The 26,955-nt window shown below is 42.9% G+C and overlaps 1 protein-coding gene and 1 pseudogene across 1 annotated transcript; both read left to right on the plus strand.

The window, feature by feature from the left end:
* The first annotated feature begins 272 nt into the window (after window positions 1-272).
* On the plus strand, window positions 273-1,795 carry LOC123805585 (annotated as a pseudogene).
* Window positions 1,796-11,607: 9,812 nt separating this feature from the next.
* Window positions 11,608-23,000, plus strand: MTNR1B (melatonin receptor 1B). The gene is given in 4 exon segments (XM_045817852.1): window positions 11,608-11,836; window positions 13,683-13,759; window positions 22,669-22,927; window positions 22,930-23,000. Coding segments are annotated over 4 exon segments (636 nt in total).
* Window positions 23,001-26,955: the final 3,955 nt, after the last annotated feature.

Below are 26,955 nucleotides of genomic sequence, written 5' to 3' on the forward strand. Positions count from 1 at the left end.
GAGTCATGGGTGATCATCAGCTGTACTTTAGCTTTAATTTGGTCAAGGCTACAAGCACACTCCCTCACCCTCACTCAGCATGTCAGAGAACTTCAGGTAAGACCCTCAACACCATGCCCTTATAGACCAGACTATTACACATAGTAGCTCAAAGATTTGTGTTTTAGAGACATTTTTATGCATGCACTGGGCATTTGTAACTTCTCTGGTTATACTTTTTTGTGCCTGTAGAATGTGGGCCTGCCCCTCCCCCATTCCTAGCCAAGGTGTCTGACATGGAAGACAATTTCCTGTGTGATGATGAGAGGACTACGGCCTGGAATACTCTGAAGGCAGTAACTCTGAGCCAAATGTGGATTTGGAAACTCACTACTGTAATTCCAAAGCATTAAAGCACAGGTGGCAGACACAAGGCTCATGGGCTGAATCTGGCCCTCCACCTTGTTTTATCTGGCCTGGAACCATGTTTCCACCCCTGCGGCAGTGCCAAGCTCCTTGCCCCTAGTTAAGGAGTACTTACATTTACACAGTCCTAAAATTACATTCAGCCCTTTGATGGCAACCATGAGGCTGATGTGGCCCCCAGCAAATGTGAGTTTGACACCCCTGCATTAAAGGAAGATGATCCAAAAGCAGAATTAAGCAATTTCCAGACTATTTTGGAACTTCAAGGTGAAAAGGGAGAATAAGGATTTAAAGCACTGAAACAAATGATTAAGATTAATTTCAAGTTGACAAACTTTTCAGAAATGATGAACAGATACAAACAACCATTGACCTATATTCAGAGTGCAGTCACAAGAAATTATTCTGAAAAATCCATTAATTTTATTATTGATTATGCCTCCACTTCTAAACAGATGGGTTTACTGCAGGATTTCTGCAAAACAACACTGGAAACTTTTAAAGATGATAAGAATGATGGAGTGTAGTTTAAGACAAACACGAAGCTTGGAAAATTGTATTTAGAACCAGAAGAATATGGAAAGCTCCATCACGTTTTATGCCAGTTACATCAGTCCTGCCAGACTAATGATGAAAAAGATGACTTGTAAAAGGGTATATAGTTATTAAAAATTTATACTTTGGAAATTCAAGGGTACATGGCACAGAGAAACAACAAACAACTCTATGAACAGTCTATGAACAGTCACTTCATATCCTGTCTACCATCCCTCACCCACTGATCACAGGTCATTGGAGGGCGTGGTAGTCATATGCACTTGAGAGAACGTGAGTTTGAAAAGGCACACACTGATTTCTTTGAGGCTTTCAAGAATTATGATGAATGAGGAAGTTCATGGTGATTTGGTCTTAGCAAATATGAAGTCGGGAGTAAATCTATTTGACTTACAGAAGGCCACATGGTAAAAAACAATTCATTATGAAACACAATGATCACAATGATGAAGTTAGTAAGTGCCTATCAGAATAATGACATCATTAAATTTGAAAAAATTCTGAAAACAAATCACAGCCACATCATGGATAATTCTTTTATAAGGGAACACAGTGAAGAGCTTTTGCAAAACATCAGAACAAAAGTGCTCATAAAATTAATTAAACCTTACACAAGCAGCTTTCATTTCTAAGGAGGCAAGCATCAATGTAGCTGATGTGGAGAGCTTGCTGATGCAGTGCATATTGGACAACACTGTTCCTGGCTGAACTGATCAAGTAACCAACTCCTTGAACTGGATCATCAGAAGAGGGGTGGTGCCCAATACACTGCACTAGATAAATGAACCAAACACTAAATTCTCTTGGCCAGGCTATGTTGAGTAAACTGGCTTAGCAGAGAACAAGATTTCACAGACATACTTAAGGGAAGAGTACAGAGTTATAATTCTTAAAAGAACTGGGAATGGCAAAACTACTGTCAGTTGACGTGTCCTGAAAATTATGAAAGTTATGGCAGAAGTGCTGTTTATGACCAACTGGTTTACGTGTTACTACTGCATTTATCCCAACAAAGAAAAGCTTAAATGTCCAGAAGAAAACCGCAATGGCATGGGATTTATGCTGTATTGACATCTTGTCCTAAACATAAAACAGCATAGTAATAGTAATTCATCACAGGCAATATGACCGAGAGAAGACTTTTGTCATGATTTTACTTATTTATTCATTCATTCATTCATTTAATATTTAGAGAGAAAAAGGAAGGAAGGGAGAAGAGAGAGAAACATCTACTTGTTGTTCCATTTATTCACACATTCATTGGTTGATAGGGATCTGCCTTACGGCAGATCAAACCTGCAACCTTGGCCTATCAGGATGACACTCAAACCAACTTGAGCAACCTGGCCAGGGCAACTGTCATGATTTAATTTAATTTAATTTAATTTAAAATTTTGATTGATTTGTTTTTTTTAGAGAGAGGGAGAAACATCGATTTGTTATCCTATTTATTTATGCATTCATTGGTTGGTTCTTGTATGTGCCCTGACTGGGAATCAAACCCACAACCTCGGCATATCACAATGATGCTCTAACCAACTGAGCCACCTGGCGAGGATGCCATGACTTTACATACACTCACACATTATGGTTGATTAAATTTAAACACGTTTCACCTGCAGAAATTTTCTCACAATCTGCAATAGCTTGAAATGCATATCTTTTTTTAACCCTTGCTTGTCTCATGTGTAATTTAAAATGTTTGCTGCATTTTGTAAAATATCAATTCTCCAAAAAGTATGTCCTTGTATTTCTGTATCTGTAGTGCAGTAAAGGTTTTGATGAAACCCCATAATTATACTGGCATACTGTCACTTAGGTTTCAAGAAGCAAAATAAATAGAGAAGCTCAGAAACTGTAAAAAAAAAAAGAGGAAGAAGAAGAAAGGAAGAAATAGAAGAAAAGAATATGTGTCCAGACACTCAATGCAGGAGCTAGCCTGTTCTGAGTCAGTTGTCTGTACAAGGCAGAACACGGCAAACTCCCAAGGTTGGACCCTGAGGAGATGCTTTGGAACCTAGGGAGGACCAGATAGCTCAGCGTTCTCTCAAGAGTGCAAGAGGGCAGGTGGAGCAGAGTGTCCAAAGTCTGTTTGCAGCCCTGGTTTCCCCACCACTGTCACATCCTGAGTATGCCAACTTGCTCTCCTGGAAACTCAGTGTAAAATGAGAACTTTCTGGCTCTGTATCAATGTGAAAGTCCTTGAAAATGTAACAGTAATAGCTAACATTTACTTAGTGTATGAGCCAGGCATCACTTCATTTGATCCTCATGACATGTTAGTGACATAGGCATTATTATCTCTATTTTACCACATGAAAACACTAAAACACAGAGAGGTTAAACAGCTTGTCCAAGGTCACACAGCTAGTAGTCTTGCTCTAGGTTTAACTACCACACTACGTATTTCAGAGATATTATTAACCGGGAGAAAAGCATGGTGAAGAGGCTTTGGAATCAGACAAACATTAGCCTGCCAGTCTTAGCTCTATGGTCTTCAGAAAATTAGTTAATGTCTCTGTGCCTCAGTTTCCTCACCTATAAAATATGGATAATGAATTTGTCTACTTCAGAGACTTCCTGTTAGGTAATGTATAGGAAGTGGTAACACATTATCTGAATATGCTCAAGAAACAACTATTATTATTGGCTGTATTATTATTATTATTATTATTATTATTATTCCCTGACCAGGGAATACGGGGACAGAAAGAAAAGAAAAGAGTATAGGAGTCACAGTGAGAGGTCTGTGGATGTAGACCCCATGAGAGGACCAACATTGTTTTGCTTTCTCCTAATGGTGAAAGTAGGTCTTGGGTGCCAGAAGGATCCATGTGCAGAAATGGAGACAGGGACCTACAAGGATGACAGGTGTGTGTTGGGTGAAACAATGAGCAGTGAATTCTGAGGAATTTCAGCCAAGTGCTCATCCACTCTCATGATGTCCCCAGGCACTGGATATGATCTCACTTTTAACAGGAACCTAAACAACAAAACAAACAAACAAGTAAAATATAGCCAAAGACACTGAAATAGAGAATAGGCTGACAGAGACCAGAGGGGAGAGGGGAGGGAATTTCAGGGGAATGTCAGGGGAGAATGTGAAGGGTTTACAGGAACAAATATAAAGGACACATGGAAAAAACCGGGGGGAGGGGTGGAAATGGGAGGGAGGTTGGGAGGGAGGGGTGGGTAGGCTGGGATGGGAGTAAAGGACAGAAAACTGTACTTGAACAATGATTAAAATAAAATTTTTAAAAAAATTAATTTTGATGAAATAGAAAAAAAAAGAATTTAGTCTCCTCTTAGGACAAACCATTTTCCAGATCAAATCATCCATTCCCTAAGGAAAGCTCAAAGGGAGTTCACTAATCAATGAATGGGTATCCAAGCTCTGCCTTGTCCTTGGTAGTGCTGGGGATGACAGACCTTTACAAACAAGCTGGGTTTCCACATTTAATCCATATCTTCTTCTTTAAGGGCTCTTGAGGCTCATTTGGAATTGGTGGCTTTTGGGGTAAAAGACATTCCCACAGGACATTATCAAGAGCTGCTCCTCCAAGCACAGAAGCAGACTCAAATCTCTGCAATGAAGACTTCAACTTAGGTTTGGTTTGGGGGATAAACCAGGCCAGACTTGGCCAATTAACTTGGCTGGGGAAAGAAAACAGTTCTAGTTAAGCAACCACAAGGAGAACCTAGATTGAGTCATTCATGTTTAAAATTCTGCCTGAGGTTGAGTGTTCCACTCACTGGCCTTGGAGGCAAAGATGCAACATTATCAACTGTGGCCCTTCTGGGGTGTTGACAGCCAGTCTCTTGGAAAGAGGTCTGGTCTGCTAGCAGCATCTCCATGGGCCTTGGGTATTCTGCCACAATAAAAAAGCATGCCCCCGAGAGACAACAGGTGTTCACCCATTCCATCCAGCTGAGGCTCCAAGTCTGTATGTATGTCAGCACTCACTGCCCCAGGAGATAAAGTCCACGTGGGCCCCTGGACAGTATAGCTCTCGGCTGGGCTTTGCTTCCTTAATAGCTCTTCTTTTAACTAATTTCCTTATGATTGGGTCCCCTCATCCCCAAGTCTTAAAAATAAGCATTAAGATTTAAAAATAAATTTTCTTCTGTAGAAGTCAAAGCCATCACACCATTGGTGTAGCCCTTTCACTTGGATCTTCCTGCTTATGATCTTCAGCTATAATTTGTCTTTGCTAGGAAAGTATACTGTTCTGGTAAATTAAAAACTATAAACAAAAATCTTCCAACAAAGTAAACATTAAACAATTGTAATTATATAAATTTTTTTTGGCTAACTAATCCATTCTGGACCGTGTGTGATCATAGAGATACACTGACCTGCTGTTTAGTGGATTCCCTGGGTAGGGTCAGCCCCTCCTGCTTGAATACTGAGCTATTAGTTGACATTGAAATCTGAAATAACAAGGACTTAAGTTCTCACTCTCATGTTTCCTCTGAAGGGAAAGAAAAAGTCAGCAAAGGCAAAGATCATGCACCCAGCAGTGGTGGTCATTTGCTGCTCTGACCCTGCCTGTCCTGGCTTGGCTCAGGAATCACTCTGCGGGCTCTGCCATGGCCATGTGCTGAGTGGTTTAAGGAAGACTGCCCCAAAGGTGAAGCTTCTGTCATTTTGTCTTGTTTTTACTTTTTTCTTGTGTAATATTCTTCTTTGCAGACTATTCTTCAACTCAAGGAAGTATTAGGGCAGCTTCATGATGCTAGGCAGTGGCATATCTTCTAAGTAATCTATAAAAGCCATCTCTTTCAAAACTGATAGAACCATTTTCTCAGAGGGTTTAACATGCCCAGCATTGATGAGCTTCCTTATCTCCCATCTTGAAGTGGAGAAGAGTCCAGTTTTGATATTCCTCATTGAGAGAGCAAAACTGTACCAGGTTTTGGATTCAGCCTAGGTTCCAATCCTAGACTTTAGGCCCACTAGCTGGGCAAAGTTAGGCAGATTTCTTAACCTCTCTGAATCTCAGTTTCTTCACAGTACACAGTAATCATATCCATCTCATAGAGATGTGAAGATTAAATGAGAGAATCCAAATATCCCATATGTCTTGCACATAAATATTCAGTGTAAGCTGTGGCTGCTAATATGACCATTGACAGCATTATTAAAAGGCAAGTGGTTGTTTCAGCCATGCTGGAAGCTAATAATCAAAAGAAAATTTTGATTATATTCTTTGTACACTTCATACCATGATGGTTTTTTTTTTTAAACCATCATGCATTCAGTAAAGGAAATAGATTCTGTTAGACAACTGGGTAACAGACTCCTCTTGGCCAATCACCAGCCACCAACCTTGGCAAGTTACTTATTTCTGAGAATCTGTTCCCTTCTTTTCCAGCTAGACAACCATACCTGCTTCTCAGGCCCCACAGAGCTGTTGAGAGAACACACCAGACAGCATGTGTAGAAATGGTTTGGAAAAGGTTTCAAGCACTATACAGAGTGAAGGGTATTATTGTTGGGATGTAGGAAGCTGAGCTTCTGTGAGCATATTTAGATTTGAGTTTGAACTTGAAAGCAGGTATGAGAATCACCAGCCCTGCTCATTTTTGTAATAATAGGACACTCTGGAGCTATTCAAAATGTTAATTTGTTTTGTTAAGAAACTAGTTAAAAATCTTGAACCTCTCTCCTTTGTCTCTCTCCCTTCCCTTCTTCAGAATTTGAGTTTTCTTCTCATTACTTTGATTTTGCTGTTGCAGCCACTATTGATTTCACCTATTGTGAAAGGAGTCATCTTAGGTTAGGAGTCCACCAGCCTGGAACACTGGAGTCAATCGCCACCCTTCTACACTTGGACATTAACATGGGAATTGCCTTCTGCTGTAGACATCCTGGATGCATTGGAAGGGAGGACTGCAAAAGTGGGGTAGGTACAGATGTCTGAATAACCCCTCAACATATTCCACTGCACTTGGAATTAAGTCTATAGTCTTCAAGGTGCCTTTGAGGCTTGCATGGACCAGTTCCTGTCATAGCACATTCTCTAGCCTCTTTGCCCTGACCTTACTCCTTTGGAGATATCTTCTCAGTTCCTTGAATGTAACACCCTCTCTCGTAAATCTGAGCACTGCTCTCCATCACCTCAGGTGTCATAGCTCCAACCTCCTCAACATCGTGACTCCTGTCTCTAGATTTGCTTTAGTTTGTCTTATTGGTAGCATAGTGGAGTCTGTGTACCTGAAAATGTTTCTCCTTTTTCTGCCTCCTAGATTGGGACTCCTGTTGGTATTAGATTGGTAGCAGTAACTTCTTGTTGACAGTATCAAGGAGTGCAATTACTGGATTTCACAGTAAAAGTGTGTTTGTTTAGTTTTGTAAGAAACTGTCATATTGTCTTCCAAAGTTGCTGCATCATTTCCCTACCTTTTTAAGTCACAGCCTGGCCAGCTGTACCAAGACACAACATTGACTTCTTAGGTAGAAAGTACCCCAACTCTTAGTGCCCACAGGCCTTGAGATACACTGTTGTGGATATGGCAAGGTGTGCACCATCACATCCTAGGGCAACACAGGACAAACTCCTGTTTCATGCTCATTTAATCAAATATGTGTTGTTAGTGTGTCTGAACTATGGCAATTTATACTATATTCAACTCATTTATTGTTATGAGGGCTGTTAAAAACCAAAGAAGTGCCATTACATGTTTGATATGTGTGTGTGGGATAAGGAAAGCTTGGCTGTCCCTTCTTCCTGCTGTAACTCTCCTACCAACTGGCTGGTCATTTTGTCTTAGTCACTGGGGATTTGCCTCTTGACTCACAGGTTTTCTGTTTTGTTTTGTTTTTTAAATCTTATCTCCATAATATTCACCCCCTGACTTCTCAGGTCTGTAAGCTTCCCGTTTCCAAAAAGCTTTCCATCACCTTCCTCCAGAACCCCACCACCCCACCACACAATCACCACTGGAGCCCTTGCATCAGTAGAATCTATGCCCCTCAGAAACCTCAGTTTCAAACAAGTCACTCTCTAAAATACCACAATCTATTTTTTCAAATTCACTCACCACAATTCTTTGAATTCAATTCCTATAATCCTTTGATACAACATCTTTCTTCTGGTCTATCAGCCCCCTTATATTTTTCTTATCACCCTTCATTTAATGTAAATCGATCCTCCCATCATGCCCTTGAACTTCCTTCTGTTATTTACTCCTGGCTGAAAACCCCAATCCTCACTGAGTTCACTCTGCCTTCTCTGTGCCTGTCCAGAGCAGCTCCAAGTTGCTCATTAACAACCCCCTATGTAGCTGGCTGGCACAGGGGTGTCCAACCTATGGCCTATGGGCCTCATGCAGTCCAAGATAGCTGTGAATGCAACCCAACACAAAATCATACATTTACTTAAAGTATTATGAGATTCGTTTTGTGATGACATGTCACAAAGTATTTAATGTGTGGCCCAAGACCACTCTTCTTCCAGTGTGGCACAGAGATGACCAAAGTTTGGGTATCACTATTACCTCAATCTTAAACTACAGGGGTACTTGCTCTCCTGACATACCTGTCATCCTTTCTTATGTAATGCTCCCATTTTCTTAAATGACATTCCATACCTTCTGTTTGCACACATCCCACACTCTCTTTCCCTGAATGCTGACTAATGAGGGAGACTCAAACTTCCTGAGAATATAGCAACCAGAAAGGAACTCCCTCATCTTCTTACACCAATGAAGAAGCACTTCTGAACTGGCACCTGGCTTCTGCTTCCTTTCCACTGTGGAGGAAAAAGCCTCTCTCCTCCAACAACAATATCCCTTCCTGGATGAGCTCATCTCTCAGGAAGTTTGTTCCTTTAATTATCATCTTCTGCATCATCACCTCATCAGAGTCCCTCCCTTAACACTGCATTCTTCTTTCTTAAAAAAGTTTTAAGAAACATTTTTTACTGATTGATTTGAGAGAGAAAGAGAAAGAGAAACATCTATTTGTTGTTCCACTTAATGATGTACTCACTGTACAACTGGTTGTACAACTGGTGGCTTGTTGTATGTGCCCTGACGGGGGAGCAAACCAGCAACCGTGGTGCATGGGGACGACACTTGAGCTACCCAGCCAAGGCTCATTCTTCCTTTTTGGTTTTGTGTTTGGGGTTGGGGGTGAGAGTATAATTTATATTAAAACACACATACAAATAACATTTCAGAAATTTAATCTGTACTCTGTTCCAGTCAGTCTTCACCCCCAAAGGCAAACTTTGTCCTGATTTCTATCACTTCAGATTAATGTTTCCTGTTTTGGATTTTGTATATATGAAATTATATAGTATGTACTCTTTTGTACCTTGCTTCCTTTGTTCAATAGAATATTTGGAGATAATCCATGTTGTTGTGAACATCAGTAGTTGCCAGGGTCCAGCCTCGGCGGGGTCTCAGGGTCCCCGAAGGATGCATGGCTAAGGTGAAGAGACTGAAGCGAGACACCCGGTGGGGTGCTGGAGGACAGCCAGGCTTTTTGGGCCCGACTGACTCACCCAGAAAAATCAATCTTTATTTTTATAGGGGAGGTTATACAACATTCAATGCATAGTATGATTATTAAAACAGAAACAGTTACCACAGAAATAATTTCTAAAAACACAGAAGGTTTTACAGATCAATCATGTTAAACAAAGAAATAACCAAAAACTACAGGAGGTCCCACAGATCAACCATATTAAACAAAGGTTATTTTGACCAAGAGGGTCATTAATTAAATAGCCATATTAGATATGGGCATAAACTCTCAGGTGCCAATTAGTAACTAGGCATCTATTAAAATTCTAGGGATTGGTCTAAATTAAAAGGGTGCAAGGGGTGATTTATAGGTATATGGAAATCAACTATTATCAGTTAAGGTTAGATTTGTCTTGGTTAGGTGACTGGTCTTTTGCCTAGGTTTTTTTATTTATACATCTTTGGGGGGCATGTTTTGTGTTTGTTTCTATGTATTGAGATTATTATTTTCAACTAGAACTCCTTGCTTCTATACACTCCTGTCCAGGGTAGAGGAGGGGTAGTGGCTCTAATAAATCTTAAGCTTTTAAGTGGTAATTCCCTAAGAAACATTCCTAGCAACAGCTTCCTTCAGCGTTCTGGCAGTTGATCTGTCCATAGTTTAATTTTATCCTTAACTTCCCAGGTGAGGGAAGCAGGCAACATTAGGGTTGCTAGGGGTCTCTATTCTGTGGTTAGCAAGTCATGTCATGCAGAATCAGAGGCATCATGCAGATTTTTTGTTATAATGCACAGGTATCCCAAAACCCCGCCACCTATTGCTAGCAGGGACAGGCATACAGGAAGAGATAGACAGTAGATCTGACCACAGTAGCCTCTGCTGTGCAGATGAGTCTCATCCAACCTGACTGTGTCAAAGGTCAGCTGTTGGTCAGCTCCCAACAAGTAGTTCTTATTGCTGAGTGGTACTCCCTTGTAGGAGTATGCCACTCATCTGTTGATGGACACTTGGGCAGTTTCCAGGGTTAGGCTACTACAAATAAGACTGCTCTGGATATTCTTGCAGAGATATTTTTGTGGGCATGTGTTTTACTTATTTAATATGCATTTCACTGTTGATCACAGGATGGTTTAGCCCTATAAAAAAAAATACCAAACAGCTCTTAACAGTGGCTGTACCATTTTGCATTCTAATGGAAGCAATATGTGAGACTTCCAGGTGCTTCACCTCCTTGCCACATTTGGGAGTATCAGCCTTTTACATTTTAGTAATTCTAGTGATACAAGAAGTGCTTAGCACAGTGCTTGGCATAACCTTAGCCCTCTAAAGAGGTTAGTTATTGTTATTATCAGAGTAAATGCTCAAACATTTTAAATAAAGGGCATCTAAGTTTCTTCTTTCCTATATATCTTCTCTTCTTTTTGTTCTAACCCCTCTAAAACCTATAACAACCCCAAATATTGACCTTGCATCTATTTAAGTATTATTAAGTTTAAATAGATGTTCATAAATTTATCAAAGTATTGTCTCTGCTTTATAACGAGACATTGCCAATGTCTCCCGTGATGAACAGCAAGTGCTCGATAAATAGCGCTGGTTCGCCTTTCTCCTGTAGCTGTCAACAATGTAACTTTCTCCCTTACTTTGCTCTGAGATCTGTCCCCACACCCTGGGGATTACTTCTCTTTGGAGCTGCACAGCCCTGTGGGGCCTCAAACTTTGCTCTTTTGACAACAGCAGGTCTGGACAACCAGCACCTTATTTAGTCCGCAAACCTGGGTGTCCCTTCCTGAGCACAGCTGCTCCAGAGGGGAAAGTCCTTGGGCTTGGCGGTGCGCTCCAGAACCGAAATCTGAGCCGGACGAGACACATGCTGGTCTCTGGGTGGCAGAATAAGCAGCTCCCTGATGTACCCGGCTCTTCAGGGACCTGCCAAGGGACATACTCCTATCAGCAACGCGTGCACCCCAAGTTCTCCTGTTCCCGTATTTTTCTCTGCTCCCTGCCCAGACTTGCTTCATTACCTCCTTTAGCTCTCTTCCCATTTGCATCCTCGCTAGCCCACACCGCTTGGGCAGGGAAGGGGGCAGCAGGAGTGCACCTCAGTGCGTTGCATGCCTTGTGTCAAAGAAGGGGCGGAGCGGTGGCTGCAGCACAGTGCAAGAGAGTCTAAGATGCCTGAGAAGGGATCTTTTGCCAACTGCTGCGAGGCGGGTGGGTGGGCCTCGCGGCGAGGCTGGCAGAGGTGAGCTGCATGCACCCATCAGGGGTATCCTCAGCCTCCCTGGGTGGCAGCCGTTCTGTCTGCCGTGCTCTTTGTCACCACCGTGGTGGACATCCTGAGCAACTTGTCCGGGCTGGTCATCCTCTCAGAACTCAGGAACCGCAAGCTGCCCTTGCAAAGTGAGCTTCTATCCATAATAAGGAAAGCAACATTATTAAGAAGTAAGCTTTCTAACTCAGTCACTTCAGTAGTAGTAGCTAGTATTATCTGGAATACTTTCAAGATATTACTGTGTCCTTTGAGTAAAAACCTGCGTATTAGGAAAAAGCAGTTTATGATTAGAAAGCTGTATTGAATATTGCTGATCATAACATCTATTTGCAGCATCCACACATTCATTCCCTGCACAAAGAGCGGGAGGCAGGATGGTGCCCCCCAGGTTCGGACAGTGGCCCCTTCTCTCCATGACTAATCAGGTGTTTGGAGAAGGCCGGATGGGCTGTAGACCCCTGCTCAGTAATTTGGGCCACCTATTGTAAGAGGGATGGCTGAGGGTAGGAGGCAGACAAGTGTCTCTGCCACACTGCTGGCCTTCCCTGTCCTCCCAGCCAGGTTCACAGAAACCTTACTGATTTGAGAGCATGGTAGGAGCAGGTAATGTGCATGTTAAATTGCTGGCACATCCTCTGTTCTATCCTAGGATTCCTACTTCCTGCCGAATCTGCTACAGCTCAGGACCAGAAAAAAAACAACACTATATCTAAATGACATTGTTTCCTGACACACTGGTGACGGCCCTAGTCGTGTAATTTTACCAGTTTTTATGTGTCTCTTGGCTTTATTAATGATGGTAATGAAAAATCATAGTATTGACTTTAAATAATGTTGGCAGAGTGAGATTTCAACAAATGCTTAAAAACTTAAATTTGAGCAGTTAGCACTCATTCCACTAGTAATCAGGTCTCTCCCACCGAAGTGTTTGGATTTTCTTTAAGGAACACTTACCTCAGATCTTCCTGTAGTTAAGTCTGCTTCCTTAACTCTCTGGTATGAAGAAGATAGGAGTGACAATGAGAACACATTTCCAATAACCAAGGCACACAGTCATATGAAGGTTATAGTTCCTTTCCTAGCAGATGTCTGTATTCTTCACTTGCCTGTTACAAACCAGTTTCTCTGTGGGGCAGCCCCTTGTCATTCAGAGCAGGGACGCTCCTGACGGCAGGGTGAGTGGTCAGAGTAACTGTCGTTTTTCCATGACTGCCCTGTGTGCCACTTCTGCTGCTGCATATGTTCTGATGACTTTTTCAGAGACAGCCTCTTTTCCTGTAGCCAACACACAACATGAGTGTGCACATACACCCAGGGGTCTCCTGTGTTTACAAGAAAAAGAACCTTTTCTTGATTTTATATCTCCTTCTAACTTCTTTCCTTCTTGGTCAGACGCCTTAATATGACAGTTTGTATCCACTGACCATCTCATTGCCTTCCAGTTCCTCCTGGTACTCTGGGGCCTGGCCTCCTCAGACATACCCCTCTGTCTGTGCGTGCCACTGAAGGCCACTCTCTCGTTGGGGCTTTCATTCCCTTGGTTTACCTGGTGGTAGTTGTTGTTTTTTTTTAATCCTCACCCAAGGATATATCCATTGATTTTAGAGAGAGAAGACAAGGAGGACCATCGATGTGAGGGAGAAACATTGATCGGTTGCCTCTCATATGTGCCCGGACTGGGGTTAGAGCCTTCAACCTTTTGGTGTACAGGTCAACACTTCAACCAACTGATCTACCTGGTCAGGGTGACCTGGTGCTAGTTTTTGAATTTTCTTCCTCTCTTCTTCCCCCAGTCACCTGATCCCTGGGAGTTATTCTTTGTTTCTTCATTCCCCAAATCCTCATGATTTTTGCCTAAGAGTATTTCTCAAATTTCCCCTTCCTTGTCTTCTCTTATTGCAATCTCACCCTTATTATCTCTTGCACAAACTGTGTCTTTAGTCCCCAGATGGCTCTCCCTACTCCCTCCTCCAGTGGCTGCTCACACTGCCACCGTCACCCCAGCCTTCAGTGACTGCCCTCATCACAGACCAAGGCTCAACTCCAGAGCAGTGGGCAGCTGCCACTCCCATTCGGCCATGCTCTCTGACACACTACCTTCCTCTTGGGATGCAACCTGCCTCTTTTCTGCTAGAGAATGTCTCCTTCAACCCCCTTCCTCAGTTTCCCTAAGGGGGTGTTGATGTTTCTAATATTAACACCATGGAAGGTGAAATTACTGTTTCTCTCCTCCAGCTTCCATGTGGCCTCCTGTTACAGCTCTCACCTCACTGTTTTGTTTTTAGTGTTCTCCTCTCCCCACTGGAATGTGAACTCATTGAAAGCTGACACTTTTATTGCATTTCTGTCCACAGAGCCAGGTACATAGTAAACCCTGAATTCAGGTATGTTGAAACACATAGAGAATGGATAAGATACCAGGAAAGCAGTGGGACCAATGAAATTTAATTTTGCTTCATGAAGTGGGATAGGCCTGTTACAGTACTCAGAACTGCTCATGAAATTATCATGGTTCTCACAGAACTGAATTGCCTTCAGCACTAATAGCTCAAGGTACACCTCATTCTTGTTCTTGAAGGCTGACGAGCACCTTCTGCATGAAGGTGTTTCTCCTCCCTAATTGCTGCTCTGTGGCCAGCAGGCTCCAGCCACACCATGGATCCCTAAAACTGTGTCCCAGTGACCCCTTAGAGAATTGGCCCTTTAAGATGCTCATAAATTGTAAGCTTGCTACCATTACCTGCACTATCTAGATAGTCAGCCACACAGAAGAGAGATGAGAGAAATGTGTCCTTACTGTAATGTCAAGATGATCTCCATTAGCAGAGGAGAAAGCCCAACAACATCAGTTATTCCTGATCCATAGACACAGTGACCCTAACTTCTCAGGCAAGAGCCAGGAACCATGGCCAAGACAATGGATTCTTTCTTATTTTTATTTTTAAGTCAATTAATTTATTGGTTAATTTGAGAGAGAGAGAGAAAGAGAGAAACATCAATTTGTTGTTCACTTATTTATGCATTCATTGGTTGATTCTTAGATATGCCCTGACTGAAGATTGAACCCATAACCTTGTCATATTAGGACAATGCTCCAACCAAATGAGCTAACTGGCCAGGGCCTAACAATGGATCCTTAATGCTACAGCTGGGTTAAAGAGGCTATCAGGAAAGTTAGGGAGTGGACACATGGCCATTTCTAGGACATTTTGGTGACTTTTAAGGAGGAAAGATATAAAAAAATTGACAGTGGAGACCTGACCAGTGTGGCTCAGTTGGTTAGGAATCATACTGTAAAGTTCCCAAGTTCGATTCCCAGTCAGAATACAGGCCTGGGTTCAGGTTCAGTCCCTGGTCGGGGCACATGTGCAACCAATTGATGTTTCTCTTCCTCTCTTTCTCCCACACTTCCCATGTCTCTGAAAGATAAATAAACAAAATCTTTTTTAAAAACAACAATGGATTTACTGAGGAAACATGGAGGAGTTGGTTGCTAAACACCCAGCTCCTCGTCTACTCCGTTCACCCTGCCCTGCAGGTGCCCAGCGATGCCCTCTCTTCTTTGGGACAGGTGAATGTGCTGCAGGCTTCCTGATGGGCATGTTCAGCCTGGCAGATATCTTTTTTTAAAATAATTATACTTTATTGATCATGTTATTACAGTTGTCCTGATTTTTCCCCTTTGCCCCCCTCCACTCAGCACCCCCCACTCCCTAAGGCAGCCCCCAACCATTGTCCATGGCCATGGGTCATGCATCTAAGTTTTTTGGCTGCTCCGTTTCCTATACGGTACTTTACATCCCCATGGCTATTCTGTAACTACTATTCTGTAACTATTTGTACTTCTTAATCCCCTAACCTCTTCACTCAGTCTCCCCCACCCCTTTCCATCTGGCAACTATCAGAACACTCTTCGTATCCATGATTCTGTCTGTTCTTGTTTGCTTAGTTTGGTTTTTAGATTCAATTGTTGATAGATATCTATTTTTGCTATTTTATTGTTCATAGTTTTTATCTTTTTCTTAAATAAGTTCCTTAACTTCATATTTCAGTTCTGAATACCATATCATCTCTTCACCAAGCAAAAATGAACACATTTTAAATCTTATAATTACATCTTTAGCCAAATAATCATGAAAACTCATAATCCTCTTTAATTCCTATATGTAGCTCTCAGTAGCCCAGGGATATGAAGTCTTGCATGTTTGATTGCCTTTTGTTTTTCTCTCCAGAAAGTTAGGTTCTGTATTTAGTATAATATATTGCAAAACTCAAAGGATACTGATACTGCTTTTTTACTCTTACCATTTTCAATATTTATTGCTGAAAGAGTAGAAGGTAGACAGTTGGGAAGTAAAGTCCAAAGCCTCAGTTCTTAAAGAGTTCATGCTCCAGAGGCAACACCTTCCTTCCTCATCATCCTCATCTCCCAGCTTATCTCACTGGAATCCTACTGCAACACTCTGAACTTCTTTCTTATTCTTCCTATGCAACTAATAATATAAAAACAACAATAATAATAGCTAAAATAGCTATGTGCTTATTTTATGCCAGATATGTCTCTCTCACATAAAAGAAAGAGGGAGAGAAAAAAAAAAGTTCTGAGCAATCCCCAATCAAAGGACATACCTTCTAAGTCTACTCCATTTCTCTCCTTCCCGTGAAGGCAGACCTGATCAAGAGAGCAACCTACAGCACAAGAGTTTATTTTCCAGCATTCAACAGAATTTGCCCTTGCTCCTATCACTATTGGTCTCCTAACTGCCAAGCTAAACAGGTATTTTTCTGTTCTTTCTCACTTTTGGAGATATCCAAGAAACTCTATACTATTGCCCTTAGTCCACTTGACATTTCTTTTTGCTGGTTTCCTCCTGTTTCTCTTCTTGTTCTTTCTCATTTTTTCTCCGTGTGTTCACATTGGATTTTTTATCTATAAAATGGAAATTATGTTATCAACATTAAGGGATTCTGGTGAGAAACATTGGAGTCAATTTATGTAAATATACATTATGAACTTTAAGAGGCTATACCAAATTGTTGTTTGTTATTATTAAGTATAATTAAGGTAATAAAATGCTGCCGTAAGTGTCACTAAGTGATTGATCTCTTTAACGATTATGGCAGGATGTTTTGTAATGAACAGTTATTTTTTAAATGAATGCTTATGTTCTTATATATTTTCTTCTTTTAAGTGGTTGAAATATTCCTGATGTTATTTTTGTTCACATTACTAGCTTGCATAGCAGTTCTTTTCTCCTTTAATTAAAGTGACATTAGATTTTAACTGAGCCTTTATACAATTCATCCACAACTTCTAGGGTTTTTTCAATTATATTTTATTGAGTATGCTATTACACTTCTCCCAATTCTCTACTTTGTTCCCCTCCACCCAACACCCCTCATTAATTCAGTCAATCCCCACACCATTGTTCATGTCCACGTGTCATGCCTGTAAGTTCTTTGGCTACTCCAATTCCTACACTGGACCTTACATCCTCCTGGCTATTCTGTAACTACCTATTTGTATTTCTTTATCACCTCACCTTTTCACCCATTCTCCCAACACCCACTTCCCACCTGACAACCATCAAAGTGCTCTCTGTACCCATCATTCTGTCTCTGTTCTTGTTTGCTTCACTTGTTTTTTAGATTCAATTGTTGATAGATATGTCTGTGATTTTATTGTTCACAGTTTTGATCTTCTTTTTCTTAAATAAGTCCCTTTGACATTTCATATAATAAGGGCTTGGTGACAATGAACTCCTTTAGTTTTTTCTTGTCTGGGATGCTCTTTATCTGCCCTTCAATTCTAAATTATAGCTTTGCTGGGTACAGCAATCTTAGCTGTAGGTCTCTGGTTTTCATGAATTGGAGTATTTCTTGCCACTCCCTTCTAGCCTGCAAAGTTTCTTTTGAGAAATCAGCTGACAGTCTTATAGGAATTCCCATGTAGGTAACTGAGTGCTTTTCTCTGGCTGCTTTTAAGATTCTCTCTTTATCTTTAACCTTTGACAGTTTAATTATGATGTATCTTGGAGTGGGTCTTTTTGCACACATCTTGTTTGGGACTCTGTGCTTCCTGGACTTACATGTCTATTTCCTTCACCAAATTAGGAAAGTTTTCTTTCATTAATTTTTCAAATAGATTTCCAACTTCTTGCTCTTTTTCTTCTTCTGGCACCCCCATGATGCCAATGTTGGAATGCTTCAATTTGTCCCATAGACTGCTAACACCATCCTTGTTTTTTGTCCACTGGGTGCATAAGCTCTGGGGTTTCTTGGTGCAGGCCGAGGTCTGCCTCCACTTGTGTTTTACCTGGGGCCACCCTGCCTGGGCTATAAAGCAGTCTGAGATGGTTGCTACTTGTGTTGGACTTGGACATTCTCAGGTGAAGCAAAGCTGTGAATCTCAGTTGGCTACTGCTAGTGCAGCACCTGGGGCCGCTTAGCAAGAGGTATAGGAGCTGGGGTAACTGATTCTGGCTGTTGATTGTTTGTGAGGATTTAGGAGGTTGTGAAGCATGAGCCAAGACCAGCCATTTGTATGGAAAAGTCTCTGTTAACAGCTTGGGTGTACTTGTAACTGGGTGGTATAACTTCAGGGGCAGAAGTCATAGTGGGGCGGAATTGCTTAGCCAGGTTGATGGAGTCTCAGATATGGCACCCACCTGCAGGCTCTGTGGCTGTATGGGGGGAGGGTTCAGAAAAGGGACAATGGCCTTTCTGTCTGGGAGAAAGCTGTCTTTCAGCTCTTGCCTTGGTAGAGGACCCTTCATTTCCTCCCCATATGCCACTGGTACCTTCCAAGCTGCTAACCTGTTGCTGGAGCTCAGAGGGAGTGAATCTGAGTAGGTGTGTCCATGTGTGGGTTCTTTAGGAGGAACTGTGTGGGACTCTAGAAGTTTCTTCCACTGACTCAATGTCTACTGGGTTTTTCAGCCAGAAGTTATGGGGACTTATCTTCCTGGTATTGGAACCCTGGGCTGGTTCACCTGTTGTAGGGCTGGAACTCCTTGATTCTGGGATATCCCTCCCTAATTTTCACCCAGGACACATGGGTGTGTCTGTGTCTCCACCCCTCCTACCAGTCTACCTGGACGTGGTTTCTTTAATTCCATTTTTGTCAGACTTCCATTCAACTCAAATTCTGATGGTTGTAAGTGATGGTTATTTTATAATTTAGTTGTAATTTTGATTTGATTGTGCGAGGAGGTGAGCCATGTTTTTCTATGCTGCCATCTTGACTAGAAGTCTAGGGTTTTCATAAATAATGTGATTTTAGAGGAAAACAATCCTTGCTCTCAAAGAATTTGGGAATTGAATTAGCAGCTTACATTAATATAAAAGATTTGTTTTAGTATTTGTAAGGAAATCAAGTTTTTAATAAAAGATCTGTTCACAATGATTTCAAATGTCTATCCCTAGAAAATAATAAAAATATCTCACATTCATTTGGAGATTATTATAATTCCTTATGCCTTCTCCCATACAAGATCCTATTTGAGAAATCTATTTATGGGATGAAGGCAGCCTCTTGCACGGTCCTGGTGATATTGTCCAGCTTCTTGAATGGTCTTACCCAAGCAGCCCTGCCCCCCAACACTGTACCAGCCCCACACCACTGTTCCTGCCATCTCATGCTTTTCTCCCAGCTCTCACCACACTAATGGGCCACTGTTGCTGTGTCTTCTCCCCAGCAGCATGTGTCATCTCAGTGGCAGCATCCATGTCTTTCACCCATCACTGCCTTCCCCAAGCAGGGTAGGGGCTCAACAAATGCATTATATGCTTGAATAGATAAAAGATAGGAAAAAACCCTCAAGGCATAGGAAGTTTAATCCTGTTAGAAGTAATAGACCATCTGTTGACTTTGCTATCGAAATCCTCGCTTCACCATGTTTTTATTTAAGAGTGTCCTCTATGGGATCCTGAGCTTTATAAGGGGATGGAGTATTTTGTCTAGCCTACTGCTCTCTCTGAGCCCCTGCATAGGCAGAGCCCCAGTGCCTAGTAGATACTTAGCAATATTTGTTGAGTAAATTACTCAATGACTTGTGTATTTGTACATTGCCTATTTTAGCTCAGTGATGAGGGACAGTTTAAATTCAGCAAACTTCTCACGGGCATACAGTGTGGCCACAGGGAAGAGAGCAAGGGATTAGAGGTAGCTTTGTCTTCCAGAATTCTACTATCGGATGAAGGCTAAGTAGCTCAACACTTGTTGGCTCTTTTCCAGATTACAAGGTTCTCATTAGGAAATAGATTTCCCAGAAAGAAGGAAAGAAGAGGCATGGAGGGTGGGAGGGAGGGGATTGTGACGTCTGGTACGTGAAGGGCTGTGATTTGTACATGAACATGGAAGAGAATTACGTTTAGTGACCAAAACTCTGTTGTCTGTCTCTACTAACATGCCCTGCCTGATGGAGGAAAGCGGAAATAAGGTACACCAGGATTCGTGATATGAATATTCATTAGAAGCCTGTGCACGAGGTGATGAGCAGTGCTGTGTGCATCTGGTTGATTTCTCACCTTTCTGGGGAAGAAATGGATAGACAACTGGATCTTTCCTTGACTGTCATCCAAATAGGACCTGGCTTCTTACAGATGGGAGAAAAATGAGAGTTTTATCTACCTCATGTTGACTGGTGTCAAGAAAGCCAGAAGATTGTATGACTCTACAGGGGGAACTGGTTGATTTCAGCCTTTCAAGAACAGCCAGAGTAATAGGGGAGATTAATTGAATCACTTTCCACGTGGAGTTGAATGTGTTCTGCCACTATTTACCAGCTGTTTGCCAGCCTCTGGGGCATTACCAGGGCACGAGCCACATTAAAATGACAGAGCTTGACTGGCTTTGCTAAGGAAACAGCTGGACAAGCTGCTACAGGCTCTGGGAGCTCTTGACTTCCTCCCCACATACTTGCAAGTGCCAAAAGCTTGTTTGCCGCTTAGCAGGCCTGGCAGACACCAACATTCCTTTGTTGGAATGAAGTGGTTTTCCTCATAGAAACAGTCATATGGAATGTGTGTGAGGAGAAAAAGGAGGCTTTCAAAAGACAAGGAGGGAACCCATGAAGGAATCATCACTGAAAAAGAAGTTCAATAACTTGCCTGATCAAGTTCATGGGGCCAGAAAGTGGCTGAACTGAGGTTACCCCAGGTCACTCCAGCTCCCAGCACCAACTTCAAATGTCAAAAGGACATTTAAAATTCAGCTGAAAACAAGAACTTTGAGAAAGCAAGTCCCTCACTCGTTGGGGACCAAGTGAGGTCTGAATAGGGAAGTCAGAGACAAAAAGCTGTCAGTGAAGATGGCAAACAACGCTGGGAATTAAGTGGAGAAGAAGGAGACCCCTCTACCTCAAGCAATTCCTCAGATATGCATTTCTTGCCTTGCAGTACCAACCAGGAAGAACATGAGGGGGCTTTATCCTATTAAATAAATAGATTCCCCAAAAGAGTTGACTGGAAGGAATCCAGCAGGTTAGTCTGAGGCCAGAGTACCCTTTACCTTCAACCTCTGTTTGAATGTCTCAAGAGACAGGGAAGCTCACGAACCTTCTAATTGTCTAAGTGATCTCTTTCAATTCAGTTACCTCCTGTCTCCTTTGGGCCCTAACCTAGCTCTGGACTTAGAAGTAGTTAGGTCCTGAGAACTTCCAGGGAGATAACAAACTTCTACTCTGTTGGTTCTGAGTGGGGTTGACCCCAAACCTCTGAGGCCAAAATAGACACTTCAGGAAGGCTGCCTGTGGCTCTTCCAGTTCCCAAGGACATGGAGCACATCCCACAGAGGCTCCCTTGAGGTGGGGTGAGAATGTGTGTCGGGCCAGACGAGGGCCGAAGACAGCCCTTTCTCTATGTTGTAGGGTTACAACTGCAAGTCTGGAGTCTACCGCACCTAAAGGTCTGACTCAGGCAAACTTGCAGCTGGGTGGCTCTGAGCCTCCCTTTACCTGAACCCTCTTGAAGCCAGACTACAGCCTGGCCTCTCTAATTACTGTGCCTTAGGGGCTCTATCCATATGCCTGACCCTTGGCCCCCTGGGCTGGTCACTTCAGCCTCTGGCATGCTGAACAGATGCGTGGTGGCAGTGCATTATCAGTGGCCCTTGCCTCTTTGGAGAGTCCCTCCTGAAAATCCATGTCAGTCCTCTGTGTCAGTCTGCCTTCTGTGTCAGCCACTGTAAGGCTGGCAGCTGGCATTTACTATGTGGCAAGTGGCCAGCAGACTTGAAGCACCATGTTCAGCACCCACTGTGTCCTTAAGGGCCTCTTCTGGTGGGAGGGTTATCTTTTGGACACACAGTAGCTCAGGAAGTACAGCACCTGGTGAATAAAATAAATGGCATTAGCAATGGAGCTGTTCACCCCTTGAACTTCATGTTGCCCAAACTTTCAGAGTTTTGGTGTTTTATTCATAAGTCAGTGTTGGTTTTAGAATGCAGACAGTTTGGATTATGTCCTATCTCCTTCCTAGGACACTGGCCCAGAACATACCTAAAGCGTATTGATTGATGGTTGTGTGGTTTTCTAAGGATCTTTCTGAAGGACTGAGCTTGGTGATCTTAGAGAATGTTATGTTCAGAGGAGGCAGACCATTTAGGAAGCTGGGGAATGTGCAGGCAAAGCCAGGAGGCCTGCAGAGGCTGTGAGATGGGAGCACCCAGAGCATCATCCCCCACATTCCACAGGACTGGACTCTGAACCACCATGCCACATGTCTGCCCACATGGCAACGTGGCTGCATTCAGGCCTCAAGCAAGAATGTGCATGTGTAGTGTACTTGTGGTATGTGTACGTGTACAGTATGATGTGTACACATATACAGACCGCACATTGTGTGATGTGGTAGAATGTACAGTGTACATGTTCTGGTGTGTGTGTGGGTATGTGCATGTATGTATGTATGTATAGGGAAAGTTGGGAGTAGAATGTAGATGGCTTGCCCTCTGCACCAGCCTCAGCCCCTATGTATCTGGGTGCTGATGCTCCAGGCCGGTAGGAAGGCCAAGTCAGAGAGCAGGCTGCGCCTGAGGCCCAGCATCATCCGGAACTTTCTAAACATGTTCCTGGTGTTTGTGATCTTCACCATCTGCTGGGCCCCACTGAACGGCATCAGCCTTGCTATGGCCATTAACCCAAAAGAAATAGCTCCTCAGGTTCCAGAAGGGCTCTTTGTTAAGAGCTACTTCCTGGCTTACTTCAACAGCTGCTTGCATGTATCATCTATGGACTTCTGAACCAGAACTGCTGCAGGGAGTTTGCAAGACACTCACACTCTCCCCACTGACCTTCCCTACACATATCTACATGCACTGCCTCCCACCTCACCATCATATGTATGTTGCACATGCCACCACATCACACTATGTGTGATCTGTACATATATACATGTCACACTGTATGTGTACACATAGTGCAAGTGCACAGACATGCACAGTCTTCAAGTGTTTGGAACACAAAGTCTGCCTGGTTCCTTTCCTGGTACCACCAAGTTCAAGTTGTGTGACTTGAAGCAAGTCCCCAAACCTCTGCATTTTTAAGTCACTCACCTTAAAATGTGGGATTGTGCCAGTGGCTCCTAGGATTTGTTGAGATAATTCAGATGAAGAGCTGAGGACAAGGCCTGACACATGGCTAACACTCAGTAATCATTAGTTTTTATTTTTATTCTAACTACGTAAAATGAAAGCTAACCTTGAAGGAAAAAAAAAAGAAATCACACACACACACACACACACACACAAAGGAATTGAAGAAAAGAGGAAGGGGAAGATGTGAGTGGAAATGGAGAAGGGCAGCTCCACCCAAATTTCTTTCTAATGGCTAGTTTATTTATGTGCTTCCTATCTGTAGACATCTCAGGTCTTCATTTAGCACCAACAGATTTATCTGTCTTCTTCAAATCCGCAAATATTAACTGACCAGGTCCAGCAGGAGCAACAAAAACCACGTCGTCTGCCCTCTGGGAGGCCATGGTGTGTTAACAAATAATATCGACTGACATGCATCAGATATTGGCTTTGTATCAGGCACTGGGTAAACATCATTTCATTTAAACCTAATAAAATTCTTTGAGAAGACATTATTATCCCTATTTTTAGTAAGAAACTGAAACTCAAAGTGAAATGATTTGCTAGTTCACAGATCTGTTGAATTCAAAGTTAGATGTGGAGCCCAAGTCTGTCCAATAACAGCACTCACCTTGGCCACCTTCCCCCTCTACACACACCTAGAAAGTGTGGCAGCAACAAGATGGCATAGGGTAAGTACCCCCAGAATATAGATGCCTGGGAGCTCCAAAGAGAGGGAGAAGGTATCTGAGCCAGCAACTTCTTTCCAGAGGGAAGAGCACGGATGCCAATTCCCAGGACTCTGCTGATGCTCTCCCTTCCCTTGTAATGTGAGGAATCAAGCCAGGTGCCATACTCAGTTATCTTGTTACCCAGGAGCTTGTTAAATATCAGCAAATCCTCTGGGATCCACGAGGAAGGTTTCCATTGTGGAAATCTGGGGAACACCCTAGGAATCCGATGCAGCCCCTGGAGGTCCTGGACCAAACAATTGGGAAGGTAGTGTTCCAGCCCTGGTTGCCAGCACTGGGATCCAGTTGCTGGGTGTGGAGAGTCCTGCCCAGGGAGGCTTCCCAGTTCAAAGCTTAACCTGAGAGACACATAACATTATCGAGCAAACAGCAGCTCTGCCGCCTGGTGTCTTGACACATGGCCCAACAATTAGTGTTGAAGGAAACAGGTTTTTATTAACAGGGTTCTAACCACAGGGGCTGAGAGCCCTGCTCCTTGGAGCCCTCCTCTCCCACGAGACCCAGAGCCTTCCTTGCTTCCCTAAAGGCTACAAGCCAAAACCATGCCCACAAGTCCCCCATATCCTTATCTGTTCATTAATCAGTCACACAGCAGATCTCCATCCCCTCTGGAATGTGTACTTTTTGAAAAATCTCAAACTGACAGATTATAATCAGATCTGAAGTGCACTCCCAGAGCATCAGTACCATTTTTTTCCTGGTAAGAAGGTGTAAGCTCGGAGATCAATAAGCCACCCGACATGCTCTTGGACCAGGTCAAAATGTGCGTGATGGGTGACCTTACCCTGAAGGGAGGTCAACCAAGGGCCTGGCGAAATGAAGCAGTCTGCCACTGACCGTCAGGTGGCCAGTGTGCACAGCCAAATGACAGGCCAGGGATGAGAAAAGGATGGTGGTGCTTATTTGCCACATGCCAGGTCAGCTGCCACACTTGGACTCTTTCGTGGACCACCACCACTATGTCAGCACTGTGCATGGGGTTTGCAGGGAGAGGGGGGTGCAGGCAGGAGTCACACATGATTTCTTTTTTTTTCATGTCTTTTTTTTTATTTTAATCATTGTTCAAGTACAGTTTTCTGTCCTTTACTCCCATCCCAGCCCCACACATGGTTTCTGCCATCCATTATGTGGTCATGTGTGAGTGCTGAAAATAGTGTGTGTTTCGTGCAAAGCCCCATTGTGTGAGTGTTGCAGAGTGTACCTACTCGTTTGACAGGCACACCAACACTGGTAGCAATTTAGATTACCTCCAAGCAAGAGTTGTTTTTTTTTCCTTCTAAATATCCTCACCTTTGCTTCCTCATTCAATCAGACTACCTCTGAGGGGGCTCTTGCTTTCCAGGAAGCCTCTAATCGGGAGTAATTGTTCTTTAATTACCACAGTAGCATCACATTTTTCTAATTGCACATGGAAGTTAAAAAATAGAAACTTATTACTGTTTGACCAAATTGCAGTTTCCAAATAAGGTTCTTTAACACCATCACCTCTCAGACTGAGCCTGCACACTGCTGTGGATAATGGATGCTTTCTAAGGGAGGCTTTCCTTAGGCAGGGAAATTCATCTTGATGTGGGACTTGAACGTTCTCTGCCCTCATGTTTCTTTGCTTTTCTTAGTATAGATTGCAAATCTATTGCACATTATTTTCTTCTTCATCCTGCAAAGAGGAGGATGAAGTCCACTCCTGGAATGGCAGGACCTCTAGTTGTGCATGGAGAGAGGCACTGTGCACACAGACCCAGCATCCCTCACTTGAACAAAGCTCCCTTCACCCTACCCCCAGGAGAAGAAAGCACAGTGGGACCTACGGGGTGTCTGCAAAGATGCTAGCAGGGTGAAGCTTTCTGAGAGAAGTGTAGAGTTACTGCCTGCAGTGATCCCTACAGCCTTGCAAAACATTTGTCATTTCTCCTTAGCTGCAATAGCAGGTTTAAGTAGCATAAGCAAACACTCTGGAAATGAAAGAGGAAACTGTTCATGACCATGTAAATACAATAGGTGCAAAGCAGATCATCCTGTGTACAGTGGGACCTGGGGTATCCCCAGGCTTAAGGAAAATATACTGAAACAAAAGAAAGCTGCAATAAAACTTTGAGATGACAGATCTGACAGAACCAGAAATAGTTAGTGTTAATTTTTGGCTATGTGAAGTCATACACTTATGGGAGAGAAAAAAAGGAAGAATTCAACCCATCAATGGTTTTGATAGGGGACTCAAGACTTAGAAAATTTTAGCTTAAGGTAAAAAGTTATAAGTCTAGCAAGTAATGTGTATGTTAAAGCTTTTGTTTCAGAAACTACAGATAAGGCCCATCCTGGCTTTTGGGAAAACAGCCGACCTCCTGGGGCACTGGCTAGAGATTACTGCCTGGGGACAAGTTGGAGGCATCTGGGCCTTTTGTGTTCCAGGGAGAGCAGAGGAGGACCCTCCCCTAGAGAACAACTAACTGCCCAGGACAGGAATGTTGCAGCTTCTGAATCTCAAAGCCCTCATCACACCTTGTTTGTCCTCCCCCACCTCCTTATAAAACATCTGGCCTGGAAAGAGAAGGGAAGATGATTTGTTAGGGTATGAACCTGCCATCTTCTCGGATCACCGGCCATCTGAATAAAGCGCCCATAAAAGATTCAATCGCTGTCATTGCTTATTGGATTTGGTAATGACAGGCAGCCAGAATGCTGGTGTCTTTTCTGGTTATAGTTTAGGCTGAAATACTTTTCTAAATGCCTTACCCTCCCACCCCAGAAGGCAATGTAATCATGTCTGTAGAGAGCTCAGATGACCAAGAGAAAGTACTCGTCAGTGTTAGCCAAGGTGGAGGGGTGCTAGGAGAAGGGAATGACTTCAGTAGCAGTGTTAGTAGTAGCAGCATTGCTGTGCTCAGGAGGAGAGATGTGAGTGGAAGGCTCTTCCTGGGGC

This window comes from Phyllostomus hastatus, unplaced genomic scaffold, assembly GCF_019186645.2.
Source record: "Phyllostomus hastatus isolate PE091 unplaced genomic scaffold, TTU_PhHast_1.1 phas_scaffold_317, whole genome shotgun sequence".
Taxonomy (NCBI): domain Eukaryota; kingdom Metazoa; phylum Chordata; class Mammalia; order Chiroptera; family Phyllostomidae; genus Phyllostomus; species Phyllostomus hastatus.